The following is a 15,079-nucleotide window of genomic DNA, read 5'->3' on the forward strand; positions in this document are numbered from 1 at the left end:
GCAACTCAGAAATGGGGGCCAGGTCTGAGAACCCCAGATGAGTAGATTGATGTGGGGCTCCCAGCCTCCCTACAAGACCTAGTATTGGTATGTAGGCTTGTGCAGGTAGGGATAGGGTTTGGTCCCTCAGGGGTCATCTTGATCCATCCTGCCTGGTTTGGTCTCTACCTCTCCTGAGAGTCAAGTGGCACTGGGCACTGGGTTTCAGCTGAAGGGAGTAGGTGGGGGTGTTACACCCCAGGACCTACTCCTGTGTCCCACTAAGGGGATGTGGGTTGGGTTGGGCAACCTCCCCTTTGAGGAACCTCAGAGGAGGCTCAGTGGCTGTGTCATAGGAGGAGTGGTCTCATGCTCACTCCTGTTTCTTTAAGAGGTGTGGACTTGGCTGGGATGCGGAGGTAGGGGGAAGGCTAGCAGTGATCTCTCCTTTCACAAATCCTTGGAGTTTGGAGAGTCTTTCTGCTTCATCCCAGAGGAGTCTCAAGTTCATCATGATGCTGGTGATATCTGCTACTTGTGTCTTTCAACCCTGGCTAGAGAAGTGCTTAGAGCCCTGAGTGAAGAAATCCAGGAGAAAGCCTGGATTATTGGCCCCTTAAAGATAACCAAACAGGATTAAAAGGGATAATCCATGTAAAGCATATAGTTCTGGCACCCAGTAAATGACCAATAGATGCTCAAAGCAGAAGCCACCAGCTCTTCCCTACCCTAGACTTCTCATTCCATAGTGCCGGTACATAAAACCAGAAGCACAGTTGGGGTCTTGAGCTTAAGAAGTTTGGTGGGCCTTCCTTCTCTGTGAGGAAGGCCCCTGCTTTACTCCCTCCCTTCCGCTTCTCAGCCACTGACCTCACCCTCTCCCCCAACCCCCAGGAATGGGAGGTGCTGGTCCTAGGGAAGCTCAAGTGGGACCTGGCTGCTGTGATTGCACATGATTTCCTGGCCCTGATTCTGCACCGGCTCTCTCTGCCCAGTGACCGACAGGCCTTGGTCAGAAAGCATGCCCAGACCTTTTTGGCCCTCTGTGCTACAGGTAAGAGCCCTGTGTGTTTTTGCCCAATCAGGAAAATCAGAAGACTGGGAAGGATGAGAGGTAACTAGGAGATTCTAGTTTATACTCCTTTCAAAATTCACTTGTGAAAGTTATATCCTCTTTGAGCCCCCAGTCTCAGTACAGAAGAGCATATCATAATCAGAGCTATATAGGATCTCAGAAACCCCCAGTAAGTAGGTGGGGACACTGAAGGTGTAAAGAGAAGTGACTTGTTCAGGGTCTCACAGTGAATAAACTGGGAGCAGAACCCTTGGCCCTATTTATGTTTCCAGGTCAGGGAGGGTCTCATCCATGTCCTGGTCCCTGGCCAGGACCACTTAGGGACCACCCTGATCCTCTCTAGGAAAGAGGCTCTTTCCTATCCACCCACCACTGGGATTTTCCATTGTGCCCCCGGCTCTGCATGCTGCCTGGCAGTTTCTGACAATCAAGAAGTCTACACTGGCTGTTATCCTTGAGGTTTCCTTGTCTCATGGTTCCCTCTCCTTTCCAAGATTACACCTTTGCCATGTACCCACCGTCCATGATCGCAACGGGCAGCATCGGGGCTGCAGTGCAAGGCCTGGGTGCCTGCTCCACATCTGGGGACGAGCTCACAGAGTTGCTGGCAGGGATCACAGGCACTGAAGTGGTGAGTGCTGGGCAGCTAGCTGGCAGCTAGGCAGCAGCCTCTCCTTTCATGAAGCAGTGCTATTCCCTGAGCCTCCAGTAGAGGGAGGCGTCCATCCCCAACCTGGTCCTGACTCCTGGTCTCACACCTTTGTGACTTCTGTGGCCTTTTATCTCCTGCCTGGGTCTGAAGAAGAGCAAGTGTCTTGGGTGGGGTGGAGGACCCTGGCCTAGGTGCCCTTTTCTTGCCAACTGGTGTGCTGGAGTGGGTGGGGGTGTCAGATGCTGGGCTGCTCTCACACCCTCTTGCCACATCCTCTTGCCAGTTTCTGAGAACTGAAGACCTATTCCTGGGGCTGGGCTGTGGCCTAACCTGCTCAGACTTCCCTGTGTGCTGGGAGGCGGCCTTCCCCTGCACCTGCTGCTATGGTGGGAACGGTCCCCCCTCACTGTTGCCCTGTTCCCAGGACTGCCTGCGGGCCTGTCAGGAGCAGATTGAAGCTGCGCTCAGGGAGAGCCTCAGGGAAGCAGCCCAGACCACCCCAAGTCCAGCACCCAAAGCCCCCCGAGGCACCAGCAGCCAAGGGCCCAGCCAGACCAGCACTCCCACAGATGTCACGGCCATCCACCTGTAGCCTCGGAGAGGCCCCCTCCAGTGGCCACTAAGCAGAGGAGGGGCCGCTGCCCCCTCTTCCCTGCCTCCAGGAACATACCACATCACATCTGAAGCCTGAAGGGGCTCCTGTTCCCCCTACCCGACAGTGTGCAGTAAGGGGCCTGGCCAGCCATGTCTGTGTTTGGATGGCTGGTCAAGCTCCTCCTTCCTGCACCTAACCAGCTCAGCTCCTTCCCTGACTCTAGCTGGGGATGGGCCAGGCTGGTCAGACACAATTGAAACAGGTAAAATATATGCACCAGGATTCCTTTTTGAGACCCCCTCTCTCTGGAGCTCTCAGGTTCTCAATTGCCAAAATACCCCAGTGCCTTCTAAAGGTGTTGCCCCTTCTAGGGTTATTGCAATTGGATTGGGGTCCTTCTGAAGATGAAATTTCAGGCACTCTGATAGACATGTTAGAGAAGATAGTATAGATGACTATTCTCAGCACTTTGGAGACCCCTGTACAACCCATGGTCACAGTTGCTCCTAGAGGGAGGGGCCTAGGCCTCTGTTAGGGTAGGAACCAACAGATTCCTCCTTGCTGTTCAGTGCTGAAGGAAGAGGTCATTTTAATTTATTAATTGCTTTGAGTAAGAGGGTATAGTGGGGCCTGTCTGCCCAACTGGTGGTAACCCTGGTGGTTGCTGTTTCCCTCCCCTGTGCTATTGACTAGAGGATCTTCGTGGCCAAGGAGCTGCTACAGCCTGGGGTGGGGTCATGCCCTCCTCTCCTTTGGCCCCCTGCTCATTTTCCAGGGGGATGGATACAGCAGGGATGCGCTGGAGGTGGCTGATCCCGTCTGGAGAGGGAGGCAAGCCCTGTTGACACAGGTCTTTCCTAAGGCCACAAGGTTTAGGCTGGTGGCCCAGGACCATCATGCTACCTTAATAAAGATTCTGGAATAAAACTGGCTTTGGCTTCTTGGACTGAATGGTATTGGGGGTAAAAATCCTACTTCTAATTAGAATGCATGAGGTAAGGATGGGGAACTCAGTGGTCTAAAGCAGGGATTGTCAAGCCTTTTCTGTAAAGGACAAGTAAATATTTAGGCTTTGCAGACCATATTGTCTCTGCCTCAAATATGTGATATATGTGTTCCTAAAAATCACTATGCTGTACCAAATTGCATAACAAACCACAGTGCTGATGAGAAAAGTGGGGCTTGAGGCACAACACTCAAAACCTTGATGACACATTTTTTTAAAAAAAGGAAATAAAGAGGATAGCATAGTTTTTACACATTAAATGGATAGGAAACACTACAATAAATATGACCCTTTATCTCAAAAGAGACAAGAAGCATGCTTGTGGAAGCGGACGTGGGCAGGGCTGCAGCGTGTTATTGAAGTGGCAAGGACAGCGCTAACACCAGCCATGGGGCGTGTGCCTCTCACAACACCGGGGGTGAGCTGGGGTAGCTCATAAGGTTTTGGGTACGTAGGTTTTGTTTATTAATTTGGTGTAGTTTAACTGGGTACAGTTTTCTGCATTCACCTAGTGTTCCTAAAGGATAAAATCGTGCATAGGCAAATGTGAAATTTGCGCTATGATCAAACTGTTCCCAAATATTAACTGGGTTGGAACAAATGTGCATTTTCAAAGATAACAAGGATTTATAGCAGGATTATACTCAACTCTGCTGTTGTAGCACAAAAGCAGTCACAGAAAACATGTAAATGGTGGGCATGGCTGTGTTCCAATAAAGCATTATTTGTGGACACTGAAATATGTTCACATAATTCTCACTTGTCACAAATACTGTTCTTTTAATTTTTTCCCCCAACTATTTGAAAATATAAAATTTATTCTTAGCTCACAGGCCACACAAAAACAGGCATTTGGCCCTAGTTTGCCAACCACTGGATTTCAATGGCCAAAAAGCTAGAAAGGGAACGAACCTGTTTGGTGCTGATCCCAATCTAATCATTTCCTGGGCCCAACCTTATCCTCTGACCTTACTTGTCTCTCTGCTGTCCTTGAAAAGGAGTTTTCTGCTGAAGCCCTTTCACCCACACCTGAGACACAACCATCTTTTGAACAACCTGCTCCTGGTTGCTGGCACTTTACTAAAGTAGCCTGTATCATGTCAGGAGAAGGCAGAGAATGTGCCCCTGGGGGCTAATAAAGCAAGTGCAGCCTGGAGAAAAACTTGTAGATTACATGGGGGTCCTGTGTAAACTGGGTAAGAATTCACTCCTGAGACAACACAGGGACTTGCAGCTAAAGAGGGAAAGTAGAAAGACCTCCATTGATACACCAAACCACAGAGGTTCAATAAATACCTTTTTGTTTTTATCCACATCCCAGTGAATTGACACAATAGCCGGAGAGAAAGTACTTATATCAAACCTGGCTGGGGAGTTGGAGTGCCGGCACATGGAATCTCAAGTCAGGTCCCAGGACTGGGAGCCACAGATGACCCTGTGACCTGTCACTGCCCTGATCTGGGTCTTGAGCCATAAAGGCTCAGTGTCATCTTTAGTCACCAGTAGGGTCCTGGTTTCCCCTCATACCCCTCAGACCAGGACAGGTAAGCTTTCCTCACTCCATGGTGATTGGAACATCTTCCACATCTCGGGGGACTGCGCTCTGAAGCTCACGCCTGATTTCGGGGGACAGTTGTGGATGTGGCTGCAGCCGAAGCAGTTCCAAGAGTGCCTCTTTCTGATCTGTGGCCAAGTCTGCCTTGTAGCGCTGAACCAAAGTCAGGAGGCACTGGTGCCAGAGCACAGGCAGCTCCCGCTTCTCTATCCGGAATCCCAAGAAGTGGAAGACCAGGGCGTCCAGCACCCGGTACGGCAGTGCATACTTCTTATCCAGCAGCAGTCGTAGGAAGATGCTGTTGGCACCACTGTATTCCATCTCAGCAATTTTCAGCATGGCTGCACTGGTGGGAGAGAGAAGTGGGGTGGGATCAGTTGTAGAGGAAATGTTGGAAGGAGGATCCTACTTCTCCTCTGCTGGCCCTTACACTATGGTATTCCTAAGGGGGCCACCTCAGGCCTTCTCACCTATCCAATCTTATTACACTCCCTTGACTTCAGTTATCTCTACATGGATTCACCGCAAATCTTTACCTCTGGCTTAGACCACTTGTCTCAGTATCCAACCAAGAGTGTGTCCAAATGTCTCAACATCTCCACCCATTACTTAAGTTCTTCCTGTGTTCCCTATTCATTCATTCAACTATTTATGGAGTACCTACCATGTGCCATGGCCTGGGATCCTGTTCTTGTGGAGCTTACATTCTAGAGGCGTAATGATACCCCCACTAGCTTAAACAAGCCACACACCCAGGGCCATTCTTAGCTCCTTCCCCACTCTGCCTCCCATCCCCAAGTCCCAGCAATTCCATTATCTTGATATCCACTGACCAGTCCTCTTCCACCCCCACCAACACTACCTGGAGTGCAGCACAGGGATGGAGCACTTGGTGATAATGCTACCCACGATGATGGCTTCCCGGAGGGTACAAGTGCCCGACTCACACAATGGGATCAGGATCCCTGGGGAGAGTCAGAGGGTATTCACTTTGAGCCTGGGATGAGAGAAAGAAGGTACAGCAGGAAGCACCCCTGCCCATCCCAGTGACAGTCACTGGAGCATGGCCTGAGAGAACCATTTCCCAAGTCAGGTGTGCTGCTTTCACCTGTAGGAACTCCAGCCCCTCCCTTTCTTCCCTGCCTCTGGGCTTCCACCTTTGAACCAGGCTCCAGGCTTGAACAGGGCCTTCTTGAGTGCCATGTAGAGATGGAAGTTGAGTCGCTTGTATTCGGCAATGTCATCTCGTACCCGGGGAAGCAGGACAAGGTTGTAGAAGCGCTGGGCCATGCGTTCCCTCAGGTTAGAGGCAAAAATCCTAGTGGAGGGGAAAGAGGAAGAGTTCCCACATGATAATCTGGACCTGGCCCTTTAAATGTCACTGTGGATGGTGCATGCAAGAGATTTTAAAGTAAGATATGGAACCATTCTCTCAGTTGGGGGTGTGAGAGCCTATGGGCAACACTGTAGTGGATTGAATTATGTCCCCTCAAAACTCCCTGAAGCTTGAATTGTGTCTCCCAAGTTTTATGTGTTAGAAACTTAGCTCCCACTGTGACTGTTAAGAGTGTGGGAGATCCTATTATGGTAATTGAAAGGTGGAGCCTCGAAGAGGTGATTGGATTGTAGGACCATGCCATAGTGAATGGATGACAAATGGTGGTTAGGGGTGTGGTTCTGAGGGCTTTAAAAGAGGAGTAGAATCTGTCTCTCTGTTCTCTCTGCTTCCACCTTCTTGCAATGTGAGACCCCCGGGTCATAGTCGCCACCACCAGATGGACTCAACTTCCCAGCCTCAGCAATTGTAAGCAATAAATTTTTCTTTATAAATCACCCAGTCTTAGGTATTCTGTTATAGCAACACGAAACAGACTAATACAAACACCCAGGTCAGCTTAAAGAGAGAACATGAGGGTGTGATATTATAAAAATGTATGTTTGGTTTTCATCCCTGTCTCCTAATATACAACTCCTGAAATTGTTAGACTCTCCAAGATGATGGGTCTTTTCTTTCTTTCTTTTTTTTTTTTTTTTTAAAGATGACCGGTAAGGGGATCTCAACCCTTGGCTTGGTGTTGTCAGCACCACGCTCAGCCAGTGAGCAAACCGGCCATCCCTATATAGGATCCGAACCCGTGGCCTTGGTGTTATCAGCACCACACTCTCCCAGGTGAGCCACTTGTCGGCCCCTGTGATGGGTCTTTTTGAATGCTGATGATGGGTAGCAGCCCCTAGGTAGCTTCAGGATGGGGGCTGGTGACAGGAAAGACCACAACCTCCAGGAAGGGGAAGGGGACTGAAGGTTAAGTTGATCATGAATGGCCAATGATTTAATCCATCATACCTATGTAATAAATCCTCCATAAAAAACCAAAGAAGGCTGGGTTTGGAGAGCTTCCAGATAGCTGAATATGTGGAGATTTCTGGAGGGTGGAGTACCTGGGGAGGGCATGGAAGCTCCACGCATCTTCCCCCATACCCCACCCTATGCACCTCTTCATCTGTATACTTTGTATTATCCTTCATAATAAACTGGTAAATGCAGGCTGGCCCGTGGCTCACTTGATAGAGTGCGGTGCTGATAACACCAAGGCCACGGGTTCGGATCCTATATAGGGATGGCCGGTTTGCTCACTGGCTGAGCGTGGTGCTGACAACACCAAGCCAAGGGTTGAGATCCCCTTACCGGTCATCTTTTTAAAAAATAAATAAATAAATAAAATAAACTGGTAAATGCAAGTGTTTTCCTGAATTCTGTGAGCTCTCAAGCAAATTAACTGAACCCAAACAGGGGGTTGTGGGAACCCTTATTTATAGCTGGTTGGTCAGAAGTTCTACAGGCCTGAACTTGCAACTGGCAAGTGGAGGGCAGTCTTGGGGACTGAGCCCTCAACCTGTGGGATCTGACACTATCTCCAGGTAGATAGTGTCAGAATTGAATTAGAGAATACCCAGCTGGTGTCCCCTGGAGAACTGCTGGCTTGTTTGCCAGTGGGGAGAAATCCCCACACATTTGGTCACAGAAGTCAGAAGTCTGTCTTCTGTGTGTGTTGACTGTTAAGAGACTATATATAGAAAAAAGTTTGTGTTTTGTTTTACCCTTATAGAGGGACAACAAGATGTACCTAAACAGGGTGAACACTGTCTTTGATCCCACACCCAGCCGCCCTCACCTACAGACCCAAGCCACTGAACCCCCATCTGCTCTACCTGGTGGCCTGGTACATAGCAGCAGCAGTCCAGGCCTCAGGCTCTGTGATATAGAGAATTTGCTCCCAGTTGGAGAGTGCAGGGATGATCTTAAATGCCTTGGGCAGTTTCCCACTGCGGTACTTAGATAACACCTGGGAATAAGGGAGGTAAAATCATCATCATCATCATTAATATTGATAGTACTTGCCATGGGCAGGGTACTTGTCTGGGCACTTTTCATATATTAACTCATTCAGTCCTTACAACAATCCTGTAAGGAGGTGCTACTATTATACTTGTTTTACAGATGATCAGAGTTTGGTAACTTACCCAAGGTTACCAAGTCACTAAGAGGCAGAGCAGGAATCTGAACCCACACACTCTGCCACCATGCCTCATGCAGTACAGACGTGGGCACCAAAGCCCGAGGCCCACTGCCCCTGTAGTGGTATTCTACTCCTCTCAGCTCTTACCTCCCGGACTCCTCTGTAGACATCCAGGACCCGGGGGTCCAGCTGGGGCATAGGGAAACCTGACACCTCTGACATGACCGTCTCAACCTCTGTCTGCTTCTCAGTCAGCTTCTCCATGATGATGTCAGCCAGGGTGCGCCTAAGAGGTGGTGCCGCCAAGGGGAGAAAGGAGGAAAACGAGCTGTGGTCACTGTCCAGGAAGCTCCAGACTCTCCACACAGTCCCTGTGAGCACTGACAAACTGTGATCCTACTGGGATGTGTGTGCGGCCTCAGTGCCCCTCTGCACCCACCTACCCACCCACCACAGAATTGCTGCAGAGTGTGAAGGACCCGAAAGTCAACTTAGGACAAAGCTGGCAGTCATGTGAAGGTTAAGAACCTGGACTTTGGCTGGTCGGTTAGCTCAGCTGGTTAGAGAATGATGTTATGACACGAAGGTCAAGGGTTCAGATCCCCATGCCAGGCAGCTGCCAAAAAAAAGAACCTGGACTTTGATGTCAGTCTGCCCAAGTTCAAATCCTTGCTCTTCCTCCCTGTATGACCTTGGTCATGTTACTTTACCTCTTTATGCCTCAGTTTCCTCATCTGTAAAACGGAGGTAATAACAGTATCTACCTTATAAGGTTAATGTAAGGATTAAATAAGTGAATGCATATACGTTACTTGGAACTGTCAGTTCACAGCATTTGCCTAATGAATGTGGCCCATTTCAAACACACCCGTCATGTGCTGGTGACTCTCCAGTTACAGACCCCTGGTCTGACCTTTCTAGAGTGCCAGACACATCTCAATTATCTACCAAGACTTCAAGTAGCTGGGATCATTAGAGACAGACTATGGCACGAATTCTCCCCTATTTGTATTTATTAAAATTAAAATCTATGGAAATATTTCTGAGACTGATTATATTATTCTCAGCCTCCTTAAGCAGAGTATATCACACATATTCTTCTCTTAATGATTCAGAATTACCATCACCTTGGGCTGTGGTGTAATAATGGTGTCTTCAGAGTCTGCTGAAGTGTATTTAAAACTACTCCTGTTTTCTGGGGGCCTACTCAAATGCCAGGCACTGAGTTTGGGACTTTCCAGATATGTCATATAGTCCATGCAACACTTACGGGAGGTGCTTTTACTGCCCGTTTGCAGAAGTTAATAACTCACCCGACGTCTCACAGCTGTTAAATGGGGGGAAAGAGTCACAGGTCTTTCAGGTTCTAAAGTTCAAGTGCAGTACCCTATAATGTGCCCACAACTGAATGGCCTCTGAATGCTGAATTCATGTGGACCTAGGCCTGCTTTCTGAAGATGTCAGCTATCATTTCTCAAGACTGCCAGGAGCCCCTGTTTCTAGTAGCTTATCTCTTCTATTTATACTATATGCTGGAAAACCATTTGGCTAAGGTCATCAGAATTATCTATGAAGTAGGACTGATGAGGCACTGAGTGAGAACCTGAGAGCTCTCTGGTGTAATAAGCACACATGCCCAAGTGCACACTTTGTGACTTCTATTTCAGTTGTTAGTCATCAGTCCAGAAGAAGGGCTCATTTCTTCATTCTGTGCTCTCAAATAAGCTACCACAGAATTTATCATTCAGTCTCCCTGTCTTTTTACAGTATGATTAGCAATGAGAGCTACATTAACTCAAAATAGCTTAAGAATCAAGGACATCGTGTTAATATCACAGGATCAGAATGAACTGATTGAGGGCCCTTATCCTAGACTCCCCTTCCCAGGGCCAAAATCCATGGGATCAGGAATTTGACCACAGATAACCTAAATGTCTACATGTTTTGGAGCTAGCATTTACTATAGATTGGAATAAATTAGTGGTTCTAACTAGGGGTGATTTTGCCCCCCAGGGGACATTTGGCAATGTCCGGAATCATTTTGGGTTATCACGAGTACAAGAAAGGTTGCTACTGGTATGTAGAGAGGGTGGAGGTCAGAGATATCTGCTAAACCTCCTACATTGCACAGGACAGCTTCCACAAAAAAGAATTAACCAGCTCCAAATGCCAATAGTGCTGAGGATGAAAAACCCTGGATTAAATGAAGCTTAGGGTATGAATGAAGCTTAGGGTATGACAGAGATTTGTCCATGGAAATTGAGTTTACCACTAAAAAACTGAGCATACCAAGACCAAATGCAGTGGGGTAGATCTCCCCAGAGTCATAAAAAGGGCCTGTAGCTGTTTCTCTCGGTAATCCAGGCAGTTCTAGAACAAATGGACAAAAGGGGAAGGGGTATTTTGAGTCTGGGTTATTCCCACTCAGAATAGTCCTTTGAGGATAGGCCAGTTTTGTCAAGGTGGTTCCCCTACAACTAGCAATGCCCAGGCCTTTTCCAAAGGTAGGGAATCAAAAGTCTGCCACGGTACTTGCTTCCCTGTGGGAACTTTCTACCAGGACCCACCATCCCAAATCCCAGCTGTACCTTGCAGGAGGGTTCTTGTTCATGAACATCTCAATGGCACGTTCATCCTCAGGGTCCACGACCACCTCTGCATGGTGGTCTGCCCCTTTCATTATGGCAGCCTTCTCCAGGGTGGGCCACTCCTCGTCTTCGTCATCTGATCCATCCTGAGGCACTCCTGGGCCTATAAGAGGGGAGATGAGATGGATAAGCCCAATAAGGAGTGGGTGAAGGATTTAGAGTCAATTTGACTTTAACCATTACATAGTATAGGCCTTGCATATGCTGGTAATAGACACAAATGTGTGCAATGAAATAGATGGGGCATATATTATCTTCTGTCCCCAGGGGCCTGCAATCTTGTTTGGCAAACAAAATTTATAAACACAAAACCATAGGAAATAATAATGAATGCACCATGCTCAGTTATGTAGCAAGAACTATTTTAAACACTGCACACATGTTAATTGGTTAACTCTCATATTCTCAAGAAATAGTTACTATTATTATACCCAGTTTCATATGGGGATATTGAGGCAAACAAAAGTTTAAGTAATTTGCCTAAGGCAGGTAGTCTGGGTCTAGACTGTGCACACACAATAGGGCTTGATTATATGCCAAAAGCAGTGGTAGAGACAATATATACTCTAAACACTTAGATGAGTGCTGAGGATGGTTAGGCTCCTGACAGGCAGTTTGGGAGCAGAAGGATTATGTTCTGGACCTGGGTAACAACACAGGAAAAAGGGTTTGTTATAAGAGTGTCTGTTGGGCAGTAGCAAGAAACAGTGCTAGATGGGAAAAGCCACACTGGAGGGCCTTGAAGGCCAGGCAGTGGAGTTTGATTTCAGTTGACCAACATATTTTAATTGATTCTTGGAAGGCTACAGCTGTCTGAGCATCTGGAAAGAGGTCTAATAATCCAAGCAGGGAGGTAAAATGCTACATACGAACAGGTTATTAAGAAAGGAGGCAGGGGCTGGCCAGTTAGCTCAGTTGGTTAAAGCCTGGTGGTATAACACCAAGGTGGAGGGTTTGGATCCCCATACAGGCCAGCTGCCAAAAAAAAGGGGGGGGGGCGTGTTATAAAAGCTAAATGGGTGAGGGGAGGGGCCAACAACTCCCAAATCTGTACTTGTAGGTGATCTCCCTTTAGTGCTAGATCCTAACTGCAGATGCCTCCTGTACAACCACTCTTGGATGACCCACAGGCACTTCAGATTTCACCCTTCATCAACTAAACTCATTCTCTTTCCCTCCTAGGTCTACTCTGTTCACTGTGTTCCACAGCTCAGTAAATGGCACCCAACACTAAACCTGGGAGGCAGTCCTGCCTTGTCCCTGCCCTCACCCTCAACACCCAATAGGAATATCAAATCCTATTCGATTCTACCTCATAGACTGTCTCTCAAATCCTTCACAGCCCTATTTAAGCCTGGATAGATCAGCACCATTTCTTACCTGGATTAATTCAACAATCCTCCAACAGGTCTCCATGTTTCTGACCTTATTTCCCTCCAACTCGTTCTCCACTCTGCAGCCAGAGTAGTCTTTCAGAAACACACATTTGATTTGGTCAGTCCTATACTCAGAATTCTCCAATAGCTTCCCATTGCTGTTAGGATGACTTTAAATCCAGGGCATTTAAAGTCTTTTGTAGGCTTGTCTTGTACCTACCTCACCTTCATTCATTAATCCATTCATTCAGTAAACATTGAGTGCCTACTATACATAAGGCACTGTTTTAGTTGTTGGAAATATATCAGTGAACAAGAGAAATAAAAATTTCTGCCTTTATAGAGCTTAGATTCTAATTGGAGAAGACAGACATAAACAAACATAATACATACATAAATATATTGGGTTAAAATATTGGGCAGGCCTCTTTGAGAAGGTGAAGAATTGAGGAAGTAAGTCTACAGGTTTATGGGAACAGAATACCCCAGGCTGAAGGAGCAACCAGGGCAAAGGCCCTAATTTCCCATGTTTAAGAAGCAATGAAGCCCGTATAGGTGGAGTGGAGAGGGCATAAGGGGAAGTAGTAGAATAGGTCAGACTGGCAAAGGAGACAAATCATACAGAGTATTGTAGACCACTGTAATCCTCTAGCTGTTGAGTGGACCATAGGGGATCCGGGATACTAACTAGGAAGCTAGTTCAATAATCCAGGTAAGAGATCAGGTGGCTTGAAGAGGATGGTGTTCCAAGATGGTGAAAAGTGGTGTGATTCTGGATACACTTTGAAGGCAGAGCCATCAGAATTTCCTGACAGGTCAGATGTGGAGTGACAGAGAAAAAAAGGGGTCCAAGGTTTCTGACTGGAGCAAATGGAAGGATATTCTGCTACCAACTGAGATGAGGAAGACAGTGGAGGAACAGGTTTGGGGAAAAGGTCAGGATTTCTGTTTTGGACATAATAAATTTGAGATGTCTCCTAGAGTTCAAATTGGAGATGCCATAAGCATCTGGGTTTCATAAAAGAGATCAGGACTAGAATATAAAGTTAGAATTAGTCACCAAATAGATGGTATTTAAACTATAAAACTTGATGACAGCACCAGAGAAGAGAGTGTATGTATTAGAAGAGAAGAGGTCTGAGGACCAAACCCTGTGGCACTTCAATGACAAGAGGTTGGGGGAAAAGTAAGAGTCAGCAGAGGACACTGAGAAGTGAGGTAGCAGTAAAACAGGAGTGTGATGTCTTGAAAACCAAGTAAAGATACTGTAGTCAGGAGGCCAGTATGCCATTGTGTCAAATACTGATTTTAGGACAAATAAGATGAAGTCTGAGAAATGGATTAAGCAACTCAGAGGTCAATACTGGCTCTCTAGTGAGAAAATACCAAAGTCTTCAAGTCATCTCTCTCCCTCTCTGGCCCCTAAACACTTTTTTTTCCCCCTGCTGGAACACTCATTCATTTTTCGGGTCTCAGCTTAAAGGAAAGCAATCTGGGAAGCCTGACCCCCAAGACTAATGCTATTGTTCTCATGAAAACAACACTTTTTAAAATCATGGAATATATTATTCTAATTGTCCATTTAATCGTTTCTGTCCTGGGCTAGACTGTAAGGCCCTAAAGTCAGACACATTTCTGTCTTATTTTTGTACCCAAACCATCCAAACGCCTAGCACAATGCGAAGCTAGTAGTAGGCATCCCACAAATATTTACAAAATCAATGGATAAATGCCAAGACTCAGTGGCGTGAGCGATCACTTCCTGTTGGCCTAACTTCAGGGGTGCCTAGAAGGGAGTGCCTGAAACTAGGAGTGGGCGTGGAGGGCTGTGGCCAGGGCTCCGTCTCCCATTCCATTACCTTTGCAAGAATGTAATATGGACCCCTTTCTTGAGTTCAAGCTATTCCCCTGCTGGACACCTTCTAGCCGTCCACTCTCCAAACGCCACCCCAACTAACCACTCTCTTCCTCGCCCCCCACCCCCTGACACTCACCCAAACGCGTGGTGCGCTCCCGCGGCGCGGCGGACCTGCCCCCAGTCCCATGTTCGGCCTCGAGATCCTCCTGTTGCTGTCGCGCTTGCTGCAAGATCCGCCGGCTCAGCCGGGGCCCCACATACTCTTCCTCCTCTTCTCCGGTTCCACGACCCCGCCGCTTTTCTCGGGTCCCCGCCCGCACCGCGTTCCCCGCCAGAATCTGGTCGGCCAGGGGCACATGTTTTTCCTGACCCCCGGCTCCACGGGCCGCCTTGAATTTGGGCATTTTTCACCAAAAATTTGCCGAGAAGTTTCACACGTGGGGACGGGGACAAGCCCAGAATGCGCTTGCGCACTGAGCTCCCGGTTCCCAAGAGGCCACACAGCGATCACAGCGACCCCTGGCGTTCGGAGGACAGAAGTGCCGCCAGCGCAGCCCCACTCCTAAAAGAGCACCCGGTTCCTGGAGCTAGACTCCCGAATAAGTTCATAGCCTTTGTCGCTGGCTCCTCTACATGGTGGCAGTCCGAGACATGACTTCCTAGCTTCATGGATCTAGGCCTGGGGTGCCCAGCCAAACGGGAATTTTCGCAGCTACCAAGCTGGGGGCGGGTATCGGACGGATGATGTCACTGAGGCGTCGCCGAGGAGGTGCCCAGACACGCCCCTGCTCCCTGGGGGCGTGTCGACCCCGCGCTT

General features: G+C 48.0%; 2 protein-coding genes across 4 annotated transcripts in view; one reads left to right on the forward strand and one right to left on the reverse strand.

Annotated features, from left to right (window-relative positions):
- Positions 1-3,233, forward strand: part of CCND3 (cyclin D3) — a 107,327-nt gene extending 104,094 nt beyond the window's left edge. For all 3 annotated transcript variants that reach the window (XM_008568917.1, XM_008568916.1, XM_008568915.1), the window contains 3 exons: positions 874-1,033; positions 1,549-1,685; positions 2,131-3,233. In XM_008568917.1, the coding sequence (XP_008567139.1) occupies positions 874-1,033; positions 1,549-1,685; positions 2,131-2,298 (465 nt within the window). In that variant the 3' untranslated portion in view covers positions 2,299-3,233. The remainder of the gene's footprint in view (positions 1-873; positions 1,034-1,548; positions 1,686-2,130) is intronic.
- A 272-nt stretch (positions 3,234-3,505) lies between these two features.
- On the reverse strand, positions 3,506-14,997 carry BYSL (bystin-like). The gene is made up of 7 exons (XM_008568918.1): positions 14,399-14,997; positions 10,969-11,131; positions 8,528-8,666; positions 8,073-8,206; positions 6,020-6,180; positions 5,725-5,827; positions 3,506-5,208 (listed from the first exon to the last, which is right to left on the reverse strand). Exons 1-7 carry the CDS (start codon positions 14,664-14,666, stop codon positions 4,863-4,865), a joined length of 1,314 nt encoding a protein of 437 aa, XP_008567140.1. The 5' UTR covers positions 14,667-14,997; the 3' UTR covers positions 3,506-4,862.
- Between the last annotated feature and the right edge of the window lie 82 nt (positions 14,998-15,079).

Source organism: Galeopterus variegatus, unplaced genomic scaffold (assembly GCF_000696425.1).
Source record: "Galeopterus variegatus unplaced genomic scaffold, G_variegatus-3.0.2 Scaffold452, whole genome shotgun sequence".
Classification (NCBI taxonomy): Eukaryota; Metazoa; Chordata; class Mammalia; order Dermoptera; family Cynocephalidae; genus Galeopterus; species Galeopterus variegatus.

What these genes read in the sequence shown, in the direction of transcription:
- BYSL (XM_008568918.1), bottom strand. Translation starts at nt 14,666, where the DNA reads ATGCCCAAATTCAAGGCGGCCCGTGGAGCCGGGGGTCAGGAAAAACAT. An exon ending in TCTACAGAGGAGTCCGGGAG is followed by an intron (nt 8,207 to 8,527) that starts GTAAGAGCTGAG and finishes CCTTATTCCCAG; the next exon opens with GTGTTATCTAAGTACCGCAG. An exon ending in ATCCCTGTGCTGCACTCCAG is followed by an intron (nt 5,209 to 5,724) that starts GTAGTGTTGGTG and finishes CTCTCCCACCAG; the next exon opens with TGCAGCCATGCTGAAAATTG.